Here is a 23,192-nt window from a genome sequence, read left to right on the forward strand (position 1 = left end):
TAACTTCTTGTTCATAGAACACCATGTATTTAGAATCTCAATATAATGAAGGTTGCCGCCCGTCTCCTTTTATAGCACGACCGTAGATTCACATTGTGGAGCGTATGCGCAGCCCGCGCGCCCTTTTTTACAGAGGTAATCTGCCGCGTGTGCAATGAGTCAGCGTGCTGAGATGGCATGGCATATCCTGTGCGTTTAGTACTGGAGGTTGTGTAATTTCAAGTTTCGGGGATGCGTTGAAGCAACAGGCAGACGAAGCACTTGCTCCTTGCTGCCGGCATGAGAGCATGGCTGGCTTCGCTGTGTAGTGCCGATGTGAAGATATCGTCGGCGCATCAAGAAACCGTATCTTTCATGGCCGATTCTCAAATTCAGCAAAATTTTTTTTTTGAATTCATATTTGCTTTTTCTGATTGCCCGATAATTAGAAAAATTTTACGGCCCCTTCCACATAAGAAATATCCATGGGCGACTGCACTTATTTGTATAAAAGATCTAATTTCAGTATAAGGAAATTTCGATTTAATGAAGCAAATTTCCGATTTTACTGACTTCATCGAGGTTTAACTGTATATATTTGGAGCTTGGCATGCCTCTGAACTCTATAGAGGCTTTGTCACCCTTGTACTTAAAAAAAAAAAGCCAAAGTGTTCATTAATATCCATGCAAATACAGTAACGCTTGATCGCCGCTAACAATCTGTATGGAAAGCTTTTTATTTGATTATTTTGCAATTGTATTTCACAAATTATGCCGTTGAAAAATAGACGAACCTCAGCGTGAGAAAGTGTGGTCACACCTCGTGTAGAGCTCCTGTGAATGTGACAGAAGAGGCCTTAATTGACTAGTAAGGTAAAGTTTGTACAAAAGCAAATGAAGAAAAAAAATTAAAGCTTGGCAGTATTCAGACTGGTCGCTTCTTGTTCTTCTTTTCGAGCTCTTCCATAGAAGTTGAATCGTACGGTCCACATATATATTTTCCCTTGCAGTTATTGTCTTGTGATACCCAGCATTCATAGACTGTAGCCGTAAAACGATCTGATGTCATGGCATCTCCGTTCGCAGCGTCTTCCTCCTGTTCCAAACAAGGCAAATGCAAGTTAATAAGAGCATTGAACATCAACGAAAAATGTGAGCTTGAGCTCGTGCCTTTTTCAGCTTACTAGTCAATTTGCACTATTCCCCCTTTTCCTTACCCACAGTGTAAAGTAGCAAACTGGGCGCTCGTCTGTTTGACTTCCCTCCCTTTTCTCTCCTTGCTTTCTTTCTACACTGTAAAAATGTTTAGACACTTAAGGGTGTTTTCTTGTCACATGGGTAACGCCCCTACCTTTAGTACCTGTTGGGGTCTCACCTGTACTCTTGGGACAAAGGAATGACAACACAGTAGTGCAAACAATCACAAGGGCATTTATTGCACCTTTCATAGACTTGTAGCCGTATACCTATCCGCAGAAAATGCCGATATGGGCGCGCGACGAATCTAGGAAGTCCGACTGCTGGGCACCAACGCCTGGTCGTTCGCGTGTTCGCGTCATGCGAACGATCATGCCTCGCGAGGCGGTTTTACAGAAGCATGGATCGGCGCACGTGCGGAACGTCCGCTCCGCTCGCCGATTCCGAGCCAAAGAGGAAAAGCCTCCTCCCTTTTGCGTCGAAGTAACCCCTCCGTTAGGTGGCGTTAGCAGCGCAACACTCGTAAGGCTCCTGTACAGTGGGTGCTCTCTCTCATACTACTCTGCAACCACACCGACCGCTGCCGTAAAGCCACGCGGCGACGCCGGATTACAGGAGACGGGAGCCATGCGGGGAAAGCAACAGGGTACGCGTGAGGGTCTCGCATCCCCACAGGCCTTACAAAAGCTTATTGAGGACGACAATGGAGCTCTAACTAGACGTGCGATGACAAAAGACGTAGTTGAAAACTATATAATCATTCTGACAGCCTTAGGCGCACAGAAATATCCCACACGAGAATTTCATACCTATCCCTGTGAAATTCTCCTGTCGCAATATTTCTGTGCGCCCAAGGCTGTCAGAACTGCGTCTTTTGTCATCGCACATCTAGTTAGAGCTCCGTTGTCGTCCTCTATAAATTTTTGTAAGGCCCTAACGGTAGGGGTGTTACCCGTGCGACAAGAAAAACACCTTTAAAGGTGTAAACACTTTTACACAGTTAACTTGCGGCCTCTACTCAAAAGATCCAAATGCATTCTTACTTTTCGATATGCCACTTTGTATTGCTTGTCAAGGGGGGCATTTGGAATTCGTACGGAGCCCCATCATTTCAGTGTGTGTAGAACGAAAAAAAAAATGTAATCAAAAGATTGCACACAAAGCATTTTCAGCGAGGTTTACTGCAAAGTAGAACTGAGGTTGTATATTGCGTTCCTATAGCTACCATGATTACAGTTTGCGTTGCAGTTAACAGTGTATTCCAGCTAACACGCTGACTTCGACACATCGATTTATCCGAGAAATAATTTAGTGGCCCCCCACTTCTCGTGGGCGCCCCGACGGTCGGTCGAAGTGCCGTGCACTAGTGCTAATTAATTACGAACCTCCAGGGAGGTCTAAATGGAAGAATAATGCTATACTACAGTACAGTACAGTACAGTACAGTACAGTACAGTACAGTACAGTACAGTACAGTACAGTACTACAGTACTGCTATACTACTACTACGACTATATTCTACAGCAGATAAAAGCACTTACATTGAGCATTTCCTTGAAGCACTCATCCGCCCTGCTTATGTCGAGATTGTGAGTTTTCAGGTACTTCTTGTAGTCTTTGGCACATACCAAGCCGTCCTCTGGAAATGCAGAATTGAGTATGATATGCTAATTAATCTTTAAAAAAAACCGATAGTTGGGGGATTTTATCAGAACACAGGTTATACTTAGCTTGAATGCAGGTTTTACTGGTGTGCCTGACTAGGTTTATCGTTCTACCTATCGTTTTGGAGACAGGTCTTCCAGCAGATGCATATGCCATGCAAATGCAGTTTAAGATGGACCTCGGGGCTGGATTGTGAATTTAGAGTATAATTTACGAAGAAATAAAATTGAACGCACATCAAAGTTGGGAATTGAGAGTTCAGGACTTGCCCGGTCCAGTGGATAACTGGTTCGACATGTCACAATAATTAGTCTGATTCAAACACACTGTATTCTTAATTAGCAACACGTACAGGTGCCGTCACGCTGTCTTATAGCGTAGGAATGGTTACTTTCTGAAAAAGCATTCAAGAAAAAACGTGACGGCATTTTGGCTTCAACGACACAGTTCGACTATATAGCGCCTGTCAATTAAATTCATGGTGGTATCAAAATGTTTCCAACCTGGCTCTGTTTCGAAGAAAGTATTTCATTTGCGTTCATGCAAACACTGTCAAGTTTGAAAAAGTGCCCTTGCGCAGCACTAGTACAGCACTATACCAGCGTTCCTGCCATCTTGCGAATATGTCCTTGAAGTCTTGTCTCCGGAAGCAGCCGAGCGCTTTTCTGCGATTCGAACTTGACTAAATCCAAAATGGCGACTTTTGAGCTGGGTTTTTAATTTTGAGCGCAGAACGAAATAAGCGGGAGCCATATATGACGAGTGCAGGGTAGAAACGGTGGTGTTTCCGTCGAGAAACTTGCGTGCGCCGAGTGATTTGTGACAAGCGTGCATTGTCGTCGTGCTGCATCCAGCTCCTGGGGCGCCCCAACGTCGGGCAGTTTTCTCCGGAGAGGCCTCCATCAGACTCCCTAAAACTTGGCAGTGAAGCTCGCTGTTGATAGTTCTGACCATTCGGGATGCATTGCCGACGCACAGTGCCGTGAATGCCGAAAAAAAACAAAAAAAAACAAGCACGATGAGCATGCATTTTGTCGAGCTGCGGACATGTCTAGCTATTTTTTTCGGTCGTGGAGACGTTCGGCTTTTCGAGTGCGACGACCGTTTGCTTCGTCTCAGGCTCGTACCCGTACACCTAAGCTTTGTCCCAAGTGGTGACCCTCTACGTGAAACACAGGTCATTCGCAAGGATTCGCTTCCGCTTATTTCGCTCCTCTTCTCAAAATTAAAAATCGAAGGTCGACACGTATTGATCACAATTGCGTAAACCAAGCTCGAACATCGCATAAGAGTATACGCGTTCGACTCCTTCCTGAATAGAGGCTTCCAGGACGCATTCGCAAATTGGCAGAAACGCTGGGAGCTCTGCATAGCTGTGCAAAGCTGGAACTATTTCAAAGGTGACACTGTCTGAATGCAGGTAAATAAACTACTTTCTTCATAACATAAGCAGTCTCAAAACTTTCTGATCCCACCTCGCGCGAGACGTTGAGTTGCTGCCTCAGAGTTATATACTGCATTATTTGTTACCTCTTGGCATAGAGTGAACGGTGTGTAACAAAATCGCATCAATAGCTCTACTGTCATGCAAAATGTAGGCACGTCTGCAGCACTCTTACTGTTCGAATCCATGATGAGGAAGAACAGATGCAGGTACTTCTGCAGGAAGTCTGGCAGGTCCTTGACGTTCTTCGTGCTCTTTCCAAGATTGGTGAAAAACTTGAGCCACTCGTCGAACTCCACGATGCGGTCCTGCGTAGAAGCATTGCACGAGTCACACCGAGTTTGCCATAAAAATGACTCAGCGATTACAAACGACCAAACAAGCCATGTGTTCAAGGCTGGACACGCAGTTTTAGGCGTAAATAAATTCTTTGGAGAGCGTCCGCAGCGTTGGCAGCGAACACGGGAAATACGTAAAATACTGCTGCGGGCTCAAGTGCTCACAGTAAAACAAATTTGGACTCGTTGGTTTATTGCGAAACGTCAAAAAGGATTGCGGGAAAAAGGCGCGGAGAGAATGGCACGTACTACGAAGACGGGCATCCTCGTCTTACATGTTTCTTGGTTCGCATTCCTCTCAAAATTGTTCTGCACCTTGAACATCATTCAGCGATGACCCGCAAGCGTTCTTTTCCGCAACATTGTGCTTATTGAGGGAAAGCGACACTTATAACGTCTCTCTCTCTCTCTCTCTCTCTCTCTCTCTCTCGTCAGCGTAAATCAATGGTAAATTTCTATGAGCCGTACATGACATTTCCTCTTTAATAGAGAACACTCAGCCTTGTATGTGCGGCAAAGTGACGTACGATACGACTTACCTTGTTAAAGTCCGCGTGCTCCGTGAGTTCGTTCCACCATCGCTCAAGAATCGACTTCCATCTCTCGAAGACTTCCTTCTCGAGCTTTCCGCGGCGTTGCAACTTTGTGTAATTCTTAAAGAAAAAAGAAACAAAAAGCACATGTTTGTTTACTGCGGCAAAAAATAGAAATAAGATCGAAGGTTAGCCACGCCATTTTGTTTTTACTCGCTGTAAAAGGTCGCAATAGCTTGTTTTGACACTTACGCGCGTTTCGTACGCGCCTAGGTGCTCCGCCTTTGACTTAAGCGCTCTGCCTGTGGCGTCACAGGAGATTACGTGAGGCAGCACCTCTGATATGGAACGCGCTGCGATTGGCGGCAGCAGATTTGAGGAGAATGCATAGCGACGCCAAAGCAGTGGCATAGGCTACGCGCAGGGCTCCCCGAAGGCTTGCAGAAAAAAGAGATGTGCGGCGGGTTGGTTGTGAGACTTAAGGCGAAGGTGGTGTGCTGAACGTAAAATAAAGTAAAATGAAAAAGAAAATAAGCTAACGCAAGTTGTTTCTTGTACAATGTTGTAGAAACCACGTGCGAAAAAGAAATAATTTGCTCGACATGTTTTAAGTATTATTATACATATGGAATAGGTTACCGGGGGAGGTTGTGTAGAAAAACGATGTATGTGATTGTGAACTCTGCCTAGATGAGTATGTTTATAAGCGTGCTTTCGCTTGTTAGTTGACCATCGTACAATGTACGTGTCTTTATCTGAATTCCATTAATTGAACCCTCCCTGCAACTATAACCTCAACAGAGGGTTAACACTTTGACTAAATAAAATAAATATTACTCTGTTTTCGTCAGCATGACTGCGCGATGCCTTTTTTTTTTTTTTTTTTTTTTCCTTAACGCTGTGGCATCTGAGCGCGGAATCTTACTTTATACAGGCTGTTTCATCCACGTCTGCGGCATATAACAACTGAATGATAAATCGCTTATGCTCATAACTTTCCCATGTTTCTAAAGTGGCGTAAAAAGAACCATTGCTTTTAGGCTGGTGATGCTAGTGGCTTGAATAAAGAGAAGCCTTCGGGATCGAAAGATTTGTTTCTATATCGCTAAGTGCAAGGAAGTACGCTGCAGAGAATACTTTACCTCCGCTATAATGTTGAAGTCGTCCCATGTCAGTATTCCGTCCTTGTTATAATCTGAAATGTAAATTGCTTATGTACAGGCACGAAATATCAAGTTTAGATTGTAATTTTTGACAGCTTGACACTTTCCTATTACAGTGCAAATATACCATTACACATGATGTAATAGTTACAGAAAGACGTCCTTAAAACTGTCAGAGTCGCCACCTGTAAGTCTGGTACATGTCAATGAAAAACAAAAGCATATGTCAGTAGAATGAAGGTGTTAGGTTAATTATTTTCGTACAAATGTACCAAACAAATTAATTTATGCTGTAACAGAAAATGAGCTATGATATCGCTGGCAAGAATTTACAAATGACAATTAGGAGGTCGAATAATAAAAGTGCATTCAGTATTTATATTATGTTTGATGTGCTAGCATGTGGCGTCACGGAAGTCATACTTGTGTGCCATGTATAGCCTGGCTTGCGTTGTTGGAGATAATCTGGGGACAGGCGGATCGGAGATTAACGAGCAGCTTTCCGCCGTGCTATTGGTTGTTGCGCTGTTGGACGTGATGACGTCACTGCAAGCCACCAGAGAACGAGGATGGCGATAGCATTAAAGACTAAATGGAGCACAATGGACTGGTAAGTATAAAGACGATTTTATGGCGTTGTGTAGCTCAAAATACAAGCAGGAAGTGAATTTCAGCAACACAGTGTAGTGTTCAGAATACATAAACGGTGTTCTGTTGTTTTGGTAACGGCATGAACAAGGGAAGGAAACTCAGCCTGCGGCGACAGAGGATTAGCTCCAGTGGTGAAATCGAGAGATTACCAGGCAGTAGATGAAGACTGGTGTGGAAGAGGCTAGCACAGGGCATAGGTAATTAGACATCTTTGATAGTGGTATTTTTTTCCCCTGTAGCAGACATATTTTGCCTAGCACGTTGATGATAACAGCGTATACCAACAAAACAATGACAAATAAACGCAAGGCAGCGTACGCATAATCGTCAAGGAATTTTCGCAACGCCGTGGACAAACCGAGAGCGTGGCCTCTGCGGCCGAATCTCCGCCACAGCGCAGAACGTACCGTAGATTCCGTGCGGCACGAATTATCGCGTTTTGTTCGTTGCTGGTTTAAAAGCCTGGAAAAGCTAGGCAAATGAAATAACCAAGATATTTCACATTAATTCTCTGACAGTCGCAGTTGGCTGGCTTAATTCATCCAACGGGCTCTCTCTCTCTCTCTCTCTCTCTCTCTCTCTCTCTCTCTCTCTCTCTCTCTCTCTCTCTCTCTCTCTCTCTCTCTCTCTCTCTCTCTTCTTGCCTACAGGTAAAGGTATTTGCAGTTGTTTCAAATGGGAACAGCGGAGATCAGCAGAATGCACAGTTCTTGTGCAACCTATAGCGAAAACCAAAGGGCGCCGAGACGCGCGACAAACCGCGTTCTCTCACGAGCGGTGTTCGTGGAGTTCGCCACGCAGCTTTCGCGCTGTTTGCTTTCCACTGCGTTGCACGCAAAACCATGACGCACTCCGCCGAGCTTCGCTGTTCGCGCACAATTGAACAACTGCAGCGAGATGGACCATTCCGCGCACGTGGGCGCGCACGTACTATTCGCTTCGCGAAACGGCACTTACCCCAGAAATTATGAAACGTGTACAGGTGACGGTGCCTGAAGGCAGACATGGTCGAGCGCGCGAATCACACAATACGAATTTTGTCGAGCAGCGCGGCACCTGAAAGAGTAAGACACAACAGAACAAAACATGACTCACTCTGCTTAATTTAGCTGTATATTTGCGTTATACGGCGTGGGTTATATGTTGTGCCACAGCAGCACAGAAAAAGACGTTTAATTGTGTTTCAATACTCAAGTAGCATAGGAAGTAAACGGCAGAAAGAGCTTAGCTTAACTCTGAAGTGATAATACAGTACGTTTGGATTTTGAAGATAAGTCGAGTGTATAATGTCAAAGCAATCATCAAAGATTAAAAAAAAAAGCACCTTGTCGCTTACGTTTGACTTCAACTGTCAAAGCAAAGCGAGTCAACTTCGTGACCGAAATAGTAGCGCAACTGAACTGCTTTTGTATATCCGTACATGTGCGCACAATCGAGGCGTGGTATACGTAAAAGACAGCTCCGTTACTGTCCTGAGCTTACCCAGCCGAGAGGCAGCGCTTCGTTGCCATGACAACTACGGTGTGCCCGCGGCTCGGCGCAGCCTCCGCGCTCTTTGCCGCAAGGCCAAACATGGATATGAGCCGCATCGCTAACCGCGTGCCTCTCAAGCGCCCGTAGCAACTGCGGCACACAAAGCCCGGTTGGATGGGCGCCAGTATAGTTTGTATTTCTGCCGCAATGAGCTGGGCTGAAACACCAGACGGACCCAAGATTTACTATCGAGTTCGTGCTCGTCTTCCCGGCTGACTGTGGCGTTCAAAATTAGACGGGCATGCGAGCAAGCTCAACTCGGCTTGACCTATCAAACTGCGCGAATAAAAGATTGAATAAATAATAAGGCACGCGCGCTTGCGGGTATAGGCGAGTGGGCAACATTTTATTGATAAAGAATAGGTTCGGCCCGGTGGCCTGGTCTGCAAGGCATATAGGGCACGTTAATATCTGTCGCGCACGCTAAATTCCTAAGGGACCGCAAAGCGCTCTCATGCGCGTATTTTTGAACTTCTGAAGTGACACTGGGGGAAAGAAAAGAAAAAGAAAAGAAATGCGAAGAGAAAATAACCTATTTCCTGAGCATGGCTGAGCACAAATGACCATGTGCACCGGCCTCGACTGTATACATACGGCCGATGACTGTAACGAGTATCGGTTCGGCGACATGTATATTGGCCGGACAAAGGGCAGAATGCTGCACCAAATTGCACGTAGCAGCGAACTCACGGCCTTTCATGTAATGTCTCAATATTATTTCTTCCAAAATAAAAAAAAAAGAAAGAATGACACTTACAGCCGAGTCGACTCGGCATCGGTTTCGTGTTTCCGCTTTCACACCACGATTTTTGGGATGTGCGGTGGTAGCTTCGGTCCTATAAACTGCACGCACGGAGCGCTTTACTTAGTGAAAAGTGCGTTATCTATACACAGACCATTGCAATGCACACACACACACACACAAAAAAAATAGCAGTAGGTGGGCAAGGAGAACAACAGTATACTGTGACCGGCAGCCAGACCTGACATGTACGCCACTGCCTGTCTACTGTTCTGACGTCAGCGATAGTGGGACCGCACTGCGCTCCGTTTCGAGTTCTCAACACCCACGTGTAAACTGCCAGCTTCGCAACTGCTTTGTCATTAGTGTTGACGACGGACGTGATTACGCGCAGAAGAGATTCAGAATGCCAGCACGCTGTCACAGGCTTTGCAAAGGGAGTTGCGCGTGTGCTAAAAATAAATAAATAAAATCATAATAATAACATGGATGATAACAATAATGATAATATCCACCATTCTGGTCTAAAAAAACTACAAATGCCGTTCGGTGCGTTGTTTTCATCAATGCGCTATTATAGTGCACACGCTAGTGACTACAAAATATGCGATGGGTATATATGGATTAGGATTGTACATGCACTAAGGACTCTACACGTTTCCGCTGATTAAATTAAGGTATGTCGCGTGACTTCAAAACTTACGTTTAGTAGAGGCAGAGTTCTTTCAATGCTAAAAAGCATTTAGAGACTCGGGTAGAGGTCAGTTCGCGAGAGCTTATTTGACGTTATATATGGATATGACGGGACACCAAATCAGACGGAGCATGCAGTTCTGTGCCGCACATATGCGATGCACATAAATACGGAAGAGAAGATTGAGGGGGAGAGCGCTTGACATACTGAGGTTGAAGGTTCGAATCGCTTTGGGCGGCCTGTTATACCTTCTTTCGATCCCTTCAATATGTACCTTTTGCGCGAACATGAACTGAACATGAACGACGTTGAATTCATCTGCACTTAAAAAACGGTTCGACTTTTTCAAGCTTTCCTTGGCTTCATTGGCTATTGATCTTATAGCAGATGCTCGATCTGATCATCAGCGCAGCCTACGACCGCAAACTGCTTCGCGAGAAGCCACGCAAACATCCAGTATACGTGGTACTAAAGCTTCAGGTGTCAAAATGGAGGAGAGCGTCGAAGTTCACTGCCATTTTGTGATCCTTCTTAACGCGATATCGTTAAGGCCCCTGTGTCGCAGAAAATCCGGCGTCGGCGCCCGCGTCCAGCGTCGACCGTCTTGTGGGCGAATAATCACTCCGAACCACGCATACCCAACCACGCAGGCCTTCCGTGTAGCGTAAATACGTTACTGCATGAAGCAAGTGAACTTCTCAAAGTAAAATGCGTCCGAAAAATCGTTAAGTACGACTTACACACACACTACAGACACGATAGCGTCGGTTCGTAATTTGAATATACGAGAAAACATAATTATGTTACGCGGAAACTCAAGCGCAAACACCTTTTCCAGCGTTTCTACTATTTATAGAGCGGCACGCCCGGTTCCTTGCAATGCCATCCAGATGGCGCTGGCATCCGCGGCCCACGCAAGCTTGCAGCCGCGTTTCTACCAGAAATCTTGCCTTCGTGCATAGCGTTCGCTGCCAGCGTCTCCCGGTAAACATTGAGATTACGTAAGCTGCAGATGCCGGGAAGCGTGAGAAGCAGTCGGGGATCTTTGAATGCTAGCGCGTTCCGCTCTTAAATAATAATTTTGGAGTTTTACGTGCCAAAACCACGATCTGATTATGAAGCACGCCTTAGTGGAGGACACCGGATTAATTTTGAACAACTGGAGTTCTTCAACGTGTACCTAAATCTAAGTACACGAGTGTTTTTGCATTCCACTCTTAATGGCGAATCTTAAGCGTCCTCCAACTTTTTTCTTATTTTTACATGACGCTTGTCCTTGGCATGATAAAGTTATCGTTTCACACGCACATACACACGCTTAATACATTTAGTATTTCCAGCATTCAGACAATCGTTCTTAAAGGGATACCTTAAAAATATTAAGTCAAACTAGTTAGAAATGTATAGGCTTCTATAATAATGATTTCGTCATTCGTAGCGAAAATATATCTTTTGCAAGCAAGGAAATGAAGAAAATAGAAAATTTTAGTGGCGCTACCTGTTGTGGATATGGTACCTCTCATGTGACGTCAGCGTTGGCTGATTCACAAGGAGCGTCATAAAGGGAGGTCGCGTGGAGATTACGCGTTTCGGCACGAGCGGCTCGAATTGAGGAGCAGCAGCGGAACCTTTGGTGGCAATTTTGTACGAAATGTTTATATTGGCACGCGGAAAACGATGATAGACTTATAGACGAATAATCCGTAATATTTTCCTGTAGGGCCTTTTTAAACGGAGGGAATCACGAAAGCGCGCTTCTCCTCAGACGAAGTGTTATTGTGGTGAAGCCAGCTTTACCGACGCTACAACGGGCTACGCACGCATCCATGGACAACGTCTTAACTGCCCATGACTCATAAACAATTAACCACCACTGACTCCTGAAATGTAAATAAAAACTGCGGAGTGGGTGCTCGTTCAAGAGCTGGGTCGAAGCAGCGTACCAACGCTCGCTGCTACTTTTCGTTCCGTTTATGGTAGTGCGGATATTCGAGCCTTTCTAATATTGAATCGAATATCTCGCGAGTACATGCTGTTAGCAATTTCGAATCTTTTATGAGAAAGTTCTCCTATAGTTCGCACTGACGTGGAGGTGACTGAAAAAAAGAATGAAAGAAAAAAAGGAAGGAAAGGAAGAAAAATAAAGCTTATTCGAAGCAAATGCAGCGTTAGTACCCTAGTCTAGTCACGAATTAGTCAGCCAGCACAGTTACAAAAGTATTTGAAGCGCTTAAACAATCCTAAATTATCTCATCATTCGACTCCTGTTTGATTCGCGGTTTCAAAAATCACTATTCGCCCGAACCTACATCCTTTGCCTAAGTTATGTTTCACGCAGACCTCTTCATCTTTGCGACCATTTTATGTACTGTCACCCGTCCTTTTTCCTTTATCCAGCGTACCCCAGTGTAGTGTAGGAAACCAGATTTTCCGGAGTTTCCGTTCTGGTTAACCTCTGCGCCTCCCCCAATCTCTCATATTATCCAGCCCTGCACTATCGAGAGAAAAAAAAACTCTTGTGTCCCATAATTACCTTATCCGTTAACCCCATACGATATATGGGAGGAGGAGCAAGGGGAGGGAAAGGGAGACTGCAGGGTCGTCAACCAGAAATGCGTGTCGGATTGAACGTACACGTGTTCTTATGCGGGAACCCCATACACGTTAGCATGGAATTTATGGAGCACACGGTTTTTTTTCTGCAGGATACCAAGGTAAGCTTATATTATTCGCTCAATGCAAACAAACTTGGGCTGAAGTAAAAAAAATAATAATATAAAAGCGGAATGACGGAGAGACGGAGACCGGCATGCTTATCGCTTAGCGCGCATCGGCAGTGCGATCCAGGAATAATCTCCCCGTCGCGGGCGGTGATCTTGGTGTCGGTTATATTTCGGCGCCTCGTCGACACGAAAAGTTCAACCAGCCGCGCCTCGCGATCGCACCAGGCTTGGCGTGGCGCTTGGCACGCCTCCACTTACACGCTCCGTGATTCCGTGCACTCACTTTTGTGAGCGATCGCGCTCTTCCTGTCGTTCTGAACACCGTTCCTGTCGCTCTTGGCACACCTTTTTTGTTCGCTTGACACGAATTAACCCTCCAAACGCGAGTTGTTGTTTCGTTTCGTTGGCGTGAACATTGTAGTCGTAGATGGCCCAATATGATGAATGAGAGATAGAGAGCACGCTCTATTTCATTTTATTTTTTTCGCGACTAACTTCTCTGCTTAGAGCAACTTCAGCATATATATATATATATATATATATATATATATATATATATATATATATATATATATATATATATATATATATATATATATATATATATATATATATATATATATATATTAAAAGTGCGCGTGGCGTGCTCCTTGCTTGCATAGCACTGCGCGGAACTATTTGGTGAGATGAATCATGGCATATACACGCCTTGCGTTCTGTTGCGCTTCCGTGAGCACATAAAGCGACTGGCCCAGCGTTAGCAACTGAGGAAGCGCAGAGAGATGATCGAGGTATCATTTAACTATTTGATAGAATCAACCACGTTTGTGGTTACTCACAATGCGCACCTCGACGAAGATTTATTAGAGACTGGAATAAGCGATTTGAAGTGGGGGAATGAATCATTAGAATTTTACTTTCCTTTCTTTTTCGATTTTCGCTGCTGCACGGCTGCAATAATGGATGGACGATACAGCGATAAACTGCAGGGATCGAGGCGTTCACCCGAATCACAACTCTCATCGTTGTTCAGGTTTACGATATTCAATTACATAATATAACAAAGTAAGGGATTGGTGAAAATGTGATAACTTTTTATATAATTAATGCACTCTGGATAGTTAAAAAAGAAAATGTGCCTAATCTGTTAAGCAGATTCTATAGGTAACGCGCGCTTGCATATTTATAAGATAACTGCGAAATTTCTAAGTAAGACTTTTTTGCAGATAAAACAAGAACAGCAGTTTCCCTGATACACTTTGGATATCTGCTGTCGGGTAGATTGTATACTGCATTTCAGTAGTAGCAGCTGTGAAATGTACGAATTAAAGTATCATTGAAAGGCTTTACTGGCGCACGTTTTTACATGACACAGTTAACTTGGACGATCAAAATCAATCCGAAGCCTTCAATTAAACGCCTTCAGATACGGATGCTTTTGGATTCGAAAGCTACACTTGATTCTGGGGTGAGCGCCGTGGATAAATCGATTGTGAAGTAAACGTTAATATTCAACCAAATTTCGGTAAACGCTATCGTTCATTTGTTGCGCTCAGGTAAAAGCACAAAGTGCGAATTACGATCCGTTTGAAAGCAATTCAAGACCACATCTTATTCCCTTCCAGCGCTTGGAGAACTTACAAAAAAAAAAAAAAAAAGACAGAACTGTTCACCGCGGTACACGTATGTACGTACGTACTAACCGACTGATTAATGCATCCGCGAATATAAAACATATTCTGCGCGTATAGGAAATATTCATGAAGCGGTCGACTTACCGTAAGTCTTCCGTAGCTGGATGGACACGGCGCCCTAGCTGTGGCTGTGCTTCGAATGCAGGAACACTACTTCGAATGCGCACCGAGCGCGCTCTGTTGCTCTGCCTCGTAGCGGCGGATAGGTCCTGCACTTATTTCGGGGAGTTTATTTTGGTTCCGGGCCCCTCCCCGAACATTCTCCGCCCGTGTTTTCAGCTTTTTTATTTTTTTTTCGCCGAGTCGCGAGGGTGCGCAACACCTTGGTCGTGTGGTAGCGAGGGCCGAACGGCAATACTGTAGCATTTCTCAACCAGTGCTCGGTTGAACACAACCCATTGCAGTACGAACAGCGACTCTCAACCTTGGAGGTCTCAGCGCACGAGCTTTAAGGTATCGAAGGGCTGCGTTTCAATCGTGACTGATTCGAAGTTGTAGAGTAGCTCCGCAGTACTTGTATGTCCCGGCTCTTTGCATGTACGAGGTCATTCAAATTGCGCGCCAGGACTTGTACGTCCTGTACGCGGCGCGTATTTTGCCGCTTTCAAGTCATCCTTTGCGGTGTAGTGCGACCGCCCAGACAGTTTTAGAGCACCAAAACTTACAGCAAAATTATGTGCACGCGGCTGACGAACGGCTAATTAGCGATTCTATTTAGACACGTTGCGTCGACGAATCGTGCAAGCGCACGTAGTGGGCGCCGCGAACTTGAAGGCGCCACCGACGGACGCCGTCAGCGAACGGCTTTTCCATTTGCAAGCTGCGGTCGGAGCGCATCGATGCAACGCAGTGCTAACCTGTTCGCCTGTTGATCTCAACGTGTGTAGATAGGTTCTTTTACTTTTGAATTTACCCGTTCTGTGGAAGTGGCGCCCTAGTAGCGAAAAACTTGATGAGCGTGCCTTCTAGCGCGATCGGAATTGAAGGTACCGCCAACGTAGCAGTGACGGTTGTGCGCGAGCAGACGAAATCGAACGTCTTTTTCAGAGGCGCATCACTGTCGCAACCGATGGGAAACCCCGTCAAGCTTTTCTTCTATGCTGGTGGCATTTTCTTGACATACTTCTACTACGGAGTGTTACACGAAGAAATGTGAGTCTCCATCTACCCTGCTGTCATCTTTTTTGCACGTGTCGTTTCAATTCTTCGAGATGGCCATCTAGTACCATTCAACGCCGGCATATGCCACAGCATAGCTGTCTGTGATGCTTGTTCGTGCGTGTCATTGCTTTCGCCGTTATGATGTGCTAGCTAACGCTACTTGAATCTTTTATTTGCGCTTCGTTGATGTTCATTCGTGAGTGTGAGCGTGTGAACCACTGTGACATCGCGCAGCGCAGCCGTTGCCCTCGTCATTCATACTGTGCGTGGTTCACTTCAAGTTCTGTGCTTGCATTTTTTTTCTTGCTCTATTGTAGAACCAGGACCAAGTATGGGCCCAACAAAGAAATGTTTGTTCATGCACAGTCGCTACTTTTGTTTTCCTGCATCATGAATGTTCTCTTTGCAAAACTGAGTAAGTCATCTGGTTTGTTCAGCTTGCGTTTGTCAAATTTTAGCTTGTCACATGCGTATAGTTTTATGCCGAATATAAAAGGAAATTATGCTGGCAGTTAACGCAGTGAGATAACTTAAAGAGCATGTGCATGCAATCTTGACTATGTATATATACTGCATATTCAGTGGCCGTTGCTGCGGGTGTTTTATTGCTGCGTACTAATTGTTTACGCTTGCTGTGGTATCGTGCTGAAGATCTAAAGGATCAAAAGGCCTTGAATATATAATTGAAGCACTCTCGCAACAGGAAATATGCACTACTGATACGACAGCTGGTAGCAAACATATTACTTGTTGACATAATTCTGATATTGCATATAGGAGTCAAATTTCGTTGCCACACACCAATGTGTTGTTTGCCTTCGTTTATATATGCTTGCAGTTCGATCATGCACATGTCTGCCTGCATAAAGAATTAGAACTAAATTGCTACAAGCTTGTTCATTGTTATCTGTTGCTGCTGCCTGCATTATCTTGAACAAATGCATTTTTGTTTTCTGTTCCAGTGTTATCCACTTTCCTTAAGCAAGGAGTCGACACAACTAGGACATCCTATTATGTGATATCATCTTTCACTTACCTAGGTGCCATGCTTGCAAGCACAATCTGCTTGCAGTTTGTGAACTATACCACACAGGTAAAGTGCTGAATTGAGGCTTGGTGCTAATTACGCTTTGTGAAACCATGGTTACCATACAGCAGACTTTTGTGCTTGCTTATAGTCTATAATAAACAAGTAAGGTACTTGGCACGGGTGCGCTGCTTTGATCACATGCCTTGTGAAACCACTGCAATGTGACTGAAAATATGATTAGTTTTGTAAAGCTCTAAGAAATTAGAAGTGTGATCTCTGTTGGTTTGGTAATGTAGGGAAACCCGGGTCAGTATAATGTAATATTTCCTATTGCTCTAATCTGTTCCTGCATCATCCACCACTCGCAACAGGCTGATACGAGTGATAGCTTGTATGAAGTACTGCTTGGATGACTGAAGAAGTAAGAAAAGGGAACAGAAATTGGAATAGTCTTTACATTATTCCAGCCCTCATTCATTAAAGGTCAGGTTATGTTGCAAACGTGTTAGTTATGTCAGACTGCATTCAGTGGTACACAAAGAAATGACTTACCAGAGCCCCCTGGTGCGTTTATCTAAATAATTTACTGTAGTTTACTGCTTTGCACTGCATAGATATATCTAAAGTTTTTTTTTCTAAGCATTGTTAGCATCAGTGTTAGTTTACAACGTTAAAAAAAAAAATCTCTTGTTTCACCCCCCGATTTGTGCATTTACAAATGGGTGCTCAGGGAGCTGCAGTAGCTAATGAATGCAGATCACGTAAAGTCCCATCTGGGGACTCTTGAGGTTCAAACCAAATAAATAAAATGTGCAAGAACAATTGTATTCTATGCTTAAATTTTCATGGAAGTTGCAGTGCATGCATCTGAGAAGCCTCAATTTCGAAATGTCTTCAGTGATAAGATAATGCAGACATTTTTGTCACTGTGCATATGACCACTTACATGCTACCCTGCATAGGAAGGGTATTATAAGATTCCAGAGTAGAGTGAAAAAAAAAGCGGGGGGGAATCTTAATAAAATGTACGAGTGAATGTGATAATGGTATTTACAGGTGACAAGATAGCGAAAGTTTCAGGCCTTTTTATAATGAACTTTGGTTGAAGCTTTCTGAGGAGGCCAATTTATTTCTGAGAGGTATTGCAACAATGAATCCAAGGCCTGCCCCTGTTTTGAAGGGCAGGGCTTAAGGCCCAAGATGCACATAACTTTAGTGGAGTGTGACAAATCGTGTCCATTTGTTGCTCAAGACAAAATATCATCACAGTGCATGAGGCATTCAAGTCATACGTGTTCCTACGTCTTAGTCTAAAGTGCCCCAGTTATCACAGTAGGGATCAGTGGTACTCTCTATGTGACATGGATGACTGTTCGTGAATGCTACATTCAGTTGAAATTGATGGTGTAATGTCTCTGACTGAAGAGGAAGTAACCATGGAATCCGGGCTCAGACAATAGCAGGAAGTTACCTTGGTGAAGCAGCAGACTTCAGATGGTGATCCCTTTCTTCAGTGGCACGTTTCTTTTTTTGTCATGTTCAATGCATTAGCCTTTGTAAAAAATATTCTAATGACTGCTTTGTACAACTGCTTTGTAATGTAAGAGTAGAGTTGTTTCTCCTATATCCCATTAATACGTGTACCACAGGTACTGCCAAATTTCTTCTTTCTTTAGTAATAGCCAGTCATGGCGGTTTGCTTTTTTCAGGTTGTTGGCAAGTCTTGCAAACCCATCCCAGTGATGGTTCTGGGTGTGCTAATTGGGGGCAAGCGGTACGCCATGTCCAAGTACCTGTCCATCCTGGTGGTAGTGCTGGGCGTGGCACTGTTCATCTACAAGGATGGCAAGGCCTCAGCCAAGACATCCTCCCAAGGCTTTATGGGAAAGGGAGAGCTGCTGTTGGTGCGTAGTGTGGAGCCTCATTGCCCTTGGTGTCACTTAATGCAGTGGCTTTCAAGTGGGTGTTTCGTAGATGTGATGACATTTTAACGCAATAACTTTAAGGGCCCCATGTCGCAGAAAATCCGGTGTCATTGTCGGTGGAGTTGTTGGTGAGTTAAAATTGCTGTATGCATTTAGGTATATGTATCTGTCACGACTTGCTACATGACATTGACATGCAGTATATGCTTGTTATATTGCCACACCATTCTATCACTAAAGTTGCACATACCTTGTCTTACATTCTTGACAAATTTATTCCTCTGAATTTTTAGAACGACAGCCCACAAACAAATGTCACGAAACAAAACACTGACAGTGCACATCTTTTATGCTAAATTTTCTCAAACTTAAAAATATTAAATGTGTGAAACAGTAACAGAAACCTGAAAATGCGTAATATTTTTTGGCAAGGCTGTGCGCTACCTCTGGGCTTGGCTCACACAAGAGGCCGCATTTCTACCAAGAAGCTTGCTTTCGTGCATAGTGTTCGCTGCCTGTGTTTCCCAGTAAACATTACGGTTACATAAGCTGCAGTTGCCGGGAAGCGTGAGAAGCAGTAGGGGATCTTTGAATGCTATCGCGTTCCACTCTTAAAGGCAAAGCTTCCTCCTATTTTTACATCCTCCAAATTTTTTTAGTATTGGAAATGCTTCACTCTTTTATATGACTCCAGATGGAGCAATGTGTGCCCAGTGTATAATATCCCTAGCAAAAAAGTCTAATAGAAAAGCCAATGGCCTATCAGGTTATCAAACATATTGGTGGGGGTGTTATAGGTGTGTTTGTCGCATAAGTGCACTGTTACTACAGGCATACTCCTAGTATTGGTGTATATATTGTTTCTGTGTACTGGTACAACTGCCCTGTTTGTCCTATAGATGCATGCTTCAATTGGCTTGCTAGACCTGTAGCTGCGTCATTAGGCAACCACACACCACGCGCAGTAGTGTGATGGTGACATGTATTACACGACAAAGCTTAGAGTACCATATTCGTACTTTATGAGACAGCGTTTAGCTTATACATGCTGTGCAATAGCTACAAAAGAATCCCTTAGGCAAGCATAAAGATGACACTCAGGTCAGAATTACGCCGGACTGTGGGACAGCTAGATTATAATAACTTCTGGTGCAGGCTTGAAACAGCTTTGGATGTGTCTACAGAGGCAGTAATAAATAAATAGAAAAAGCACACAGATGCTTTGAAACGCAGAGACTTACCAGTCTTGGATACTTGGAGGTATCGCTGCTCTGTCAGGGTACACCGTCTGTTTCTGTGAGCCATGTTGAGTCACACTGACGTGTTGTCTACCGCAGCTTTATCGGTACCCCAGGCAAACCTTCGTAGTGATAGATGAGGTAGTGAGCAAGTCCAGGGTGAAAACGATGGTCAGTCAGGTATGCAATTCGTTATTTCGCAAGGAACATCATTGCAGTCGTTAGTCCTAGGCCATGCCAGTTTTAATTCGAGTTTGGCGTGGCATGACACTTCATGTTGTATTTGCCGTACAGGTGCCGAAACGTTGCTTCCGTGCGATTATAGACTGCAGACAACAATCACAAATCAATGGAACAAATCTCTGTAAACATTACGGTGAAAACACAGGGGGGGAAGGGGGGGAATTGGCAGGCGATTACGCTTCTTGGTAATGTGATCTTTGAGTGCAGCTGCTGCCTTATTTCAACAACAGGCAACTACATACAGAACACGCAGTGCTGAACAGAGGCGGTTCTGTGTTTCGGATTGGGCAGCACACACCGCGATCCACCGCTATCGAGCCAGCGCTCCGGCGACGTGCCATCGCGCCATCTTATAGTAGGTTACCACCACGAAGAGGAGGGGAGGAGATTAGCAATTGTTATTTGTGTGTGTGTGTGTGTGATAACTTTATTTGGAATCCGGCGATTGGGAGGCCCGGGCCTGGGGCCGCCTAGATGGCCACTGGGAGCTGCTGCTCCCGTGCGGCTTCCTTGGCTCGCTGGACGGCCCAAAGTTGGTCTTGGAGTTCTGAGCTGAGCAGCACAGCCGACCACCGCGCCCGTAGATTTTCTGGGGAGACTGCCATTTTATTTTGGTATATTTCACATCCCCACAACATGTGTTGAAGGGTGGCTCTAACAGACTTGCATAGCTTGCACATATCGCTCTCGTGTATATCGGGGTAGAAAGTTTTTAGTTGCACGGGACTCGTATAAGTTTCTGTTTGTAGTCGCCTCCAAATAACGGACTCAGCTCTGTTCAGTTTAGTGTGAGGCGGTGGTAATACCCGCCTCCGATTTTGATAGAATTTGGTAATATCACTAAATCTTGTTAATACATCTTTTTCTCTCCAGATTTCCTCCTCCGCGTTCTCCTGACCGATGGAAGTCACTCTTTGCTCAGCTCGGCGAGTAAGACCTCGAGCTTCGCGGTGTGCTACCTCGTTGAGGTTGACTGCGGGAATGTCTGGAGTCGTATGCGCTGGGAACCAGATCAATTGCCTGCCGTTCCTCTCTGCATTGGAGAACTTTGCTTCATTGACTCTGATGATGTGCCATGCCTCAGGAGAGATCCTACCCTTTGCATAATTTCTAATGGCCGCTTGAGAATCGCTAATGATGTACTGAGCATTCGTGGAGACCAATGCTAGTGCAATGGCTACCTCCTCTGCGGTCTCGGAATGTTTGGTATTAACTGATACGCTTGTAAGGGGTTTTTGGGTGTGATCTACGATTACTGCTACATAGCTATTTCTGTCTGGGTATTCAGCCGCGTCTACGAAAGTTGCTCTGTCGTCTGACCCAAAGCTTCGGATAATTTTCTCTGCTCTACTCTTGCGTCTGCCGTCATTGTAACCTGGATGCATGTTCTTGGGTATATTTGGTACTAGGAGTTTGTCACGAATTTCTCTCGTTATCGTGCTCTTTTCCTCGTATAGATTGTGATAATTCATTCCTAGTTTGCTTAGTATATGCCGTCCCGTTTTGGTTTTGGTTAGTCGCTCTGCTTGAGATGTTTGTTGTGCTTCTATGAGTTCGTCCAGTGTGTTGTGGAGTCCTAACTTTAGCAAGAGATCCGTGCTCGTACTGATGGGAACCCCTAGCGCTAGTTTGTATGCCTTTTTTATCATGTTGTTAATTTTACGCTTTTCAGCTGCAAACCAATTGTGGAAGGCTGCTATGTATGTGATCTGACTGATTACGAATGATTGTATCAGCCGTATGATACTTTCTTCCTTCATACCTTGGTGCTTGTTAGTAATTCGTTTGATTAATCTCATGGTGTTTGTTACCTTTGTGTCTAACTTCTTAACGGTTTCCGTATTTGTGCCTTTGTTCTCGATTACCAGACCCAGCACTTTGAGCTGGTTGACTATTGGGATATTCCGCCCGTTCTTGGTGTGTAGCTTGATTTCCTCATGAGCCTTGTTTCTGTCGTATCCTTTGGGAGGCCTGCCTCTAAGTGTGGGGCGGTACAATAGAAGTTCAGATTTCTCTGCAGAGCATGTGAGGCCTGTTCCTATGAGGTGTTCCTCTACTGTGTTAATTGCTGTCTGGAGTCGTTGTTCTATTGATCCGTCGCTGCCATCACAGGTCCAGATAGTAATATCGTCCGCGTAGATTGTGTGATTCAGGGACTCTATGTGATTTAATTTTTCGGGGAGTCCCATCAAGACGAGATTAAACAGCATCGGCGAGATGACAGCGCCTTGCGGCGTGCCGGCCCCTCCTATGTCGATCTCGGGCGACTTGAGCCCTCCGACGGAGATGACTGCTTTCCTATCTGATAGGAAGCTCTTGATGTAGTTATACGTCCGTTGCCCTAGTCCTATTCGTTCGATGTTTTCCAATATGGTTGCGTGGTTGGCATTATCGAAAGCTTTTTTAAGATCAAGGCCCAAGATGGCCCTTGTCGAGCGCGTGTTATAATCGATTATCTGATGCTTAAGTTGGAGCATCGCATCTTGTGTCGAAAGATTTTTCCGAAATCCTATCATTGTATCTGGGTATATGGTATTATCCTCTAAGAAGTTGTCTACTCTGTTTAAAATTACATGTTCCATTAATTTTCCGATGCAGGATGTTAGGGAGATTGGTCTGAGGTTGTCTATCTCAAGCTTCTTACCAGGTTTTGGAATAAGCGTTATCGTCGCTTTCTTCCATTGAGCTGGCACTTCTCCTTTTACCCAACACTCGTTTATGTATTCTGTTAGTTTGGCTATCGATTCATCATCCAGGTTCCTGAGAGTCTTGTTGGTTATACCGTCCGGGCCTGGGGCGGATTTGGTGTTTAACTTTTGTAGGGCCGCGCGGATTTCTGCCTCCGTGAGTTCCTCGTCTAATTTTGCGTTTGTATTCCCGTTGTAGCTAGGATAGATGCAAGGGGGTGCCTGTGTTAAGTATTTCTGCTGTAATTCATTGAGAAATTCCTCCTCTGTACCCTCATATGCGTGTATTAACTTATTAATGGCTTGCATGTGTTTTTTCTTGTTATTCTCATGGTCAAGCAGGAACTTGAGCATGTGCCACGTTTTGCCGGTGCTTAATTGTCCGTCCATGGAATTACATATCTCGTCCCATTGTTGCTTGGTCAATTGCTTAGCATGTTCTTCTATTTTTTTGTTGAGGAGTGCTATGCGCTTTCTTAACTTTCTGTTATGCTTCTGACCGCTAAGTCTATTCTGAAGCGACTGCTTAGCTTCCCACATGTGGAGAAGTCT

General features: G+C 44.6%; 2 protein-coding genes across 6 annotated transcripts in view; one reads left to right on the forward strand and one right to left on the reverse strand.

Annotated features, from left to right (window-relative positions):
* Positions 1–697: 697 nt before the first annotated feature.
* Positions 698–14,548, reverse strand: LOC142582988 (sarcoplasmic calcium-binding proteins I, III, and IV-like). The gene is made up of 7 exons (XM_075693195.1): positions 14,441–14,548; positions 7,928–8,026; positions 6,299–6,351; positions 5,163–5,276; positions 4,461–4,593; positions 2,718–2,815; positions 698–1,075 (listed from the first exon to the last, which is right to left on the reverse strand). Exons 2-7 carry the CDS (start codon positions 7,974–7,976, stop codon positions 905–907), a joined length of 618 nt encoding a protein of 205 aa, XP_075549310.1. The 5' UTR covers positions 7,977–8,026; positions 14,441–14,548; the 3' UTR covers positions 698–904.
* The window catches only part of meigo (Solute carrier family 35 member B1 homolog meigo), a 35,857-nt gene continuing 13,743 nt past the window's right edge, over positions 1,079–23,192 (forward strand). Inside the window, exons 1-5 of one of the 5 annotated variants that reach the window (XM_075693191.1) lie at positions 1,079–1,131; positions 15,404–15,508; positions 15,835–15,932; positions 16,480–16,610; positions 18,257–18,451. In XM_075693191.1, the coding sequence (XP_075549306.1) occupies positions 1,094–1,131; positions 15,404–15,508; positions 15,835–15,932; positions 16,480–16,610; positions 18,257–18,451 (567 nt within the window). In that variant the 5' untranslated portion in view covers positions 1,079–1,093. Of the gene's footprint in view, positions 1,132–14,731; positions 14,810–15,130; positions 15,509–15,834; positions 15,933–16,479; positions 16,611–18,256; positions 18,452–23,192 lie in introns of those variants that run through there. The other 4 variants (XM_075693193.1, XM_075693194.1, XM_075693192.1 and 1 more) reach the window with 4 other exon arrangements.

Source organism: Dermacentor variabilis, chromosome 5, assembly GCF_050947875.1.
Source record: "Dermacentor variabilis isolate Ectoservices chromosome 5, ASM5094787v1, whole genome shotgun sequence".
NCBI classification, from domain to species: domain Eukaryota; kingdom Metazoa; phylum Arthropoda; class Arachnida; order Ixodida; family Ixodidae; genus Dermacentor; species Dermacentor variabilis.

Coding starts and splice junctions, on each gene's coding strand:
- LOC142582988 (XM_075693195.1), bottom strand. CDS start 7,976: ATGTCTGCCTTCAGGCACCGTCACCTGTACACGTTTCATAATTTCTGG. Junction 6,352..7,927: donor CACGTTTCATAATTTCTGGG/GTAAGTGCCGTT, acceptor TTTACATTTCAG/ATTATAACAAGGACGGAATA. Junction 1,076..2,717: donor GCTTCAAGGAAATGCTCAAT/GTAAGTGCTTTT, acceptor TGTTTGGAACAG/GAGGAAGACGCTGCGAACGG.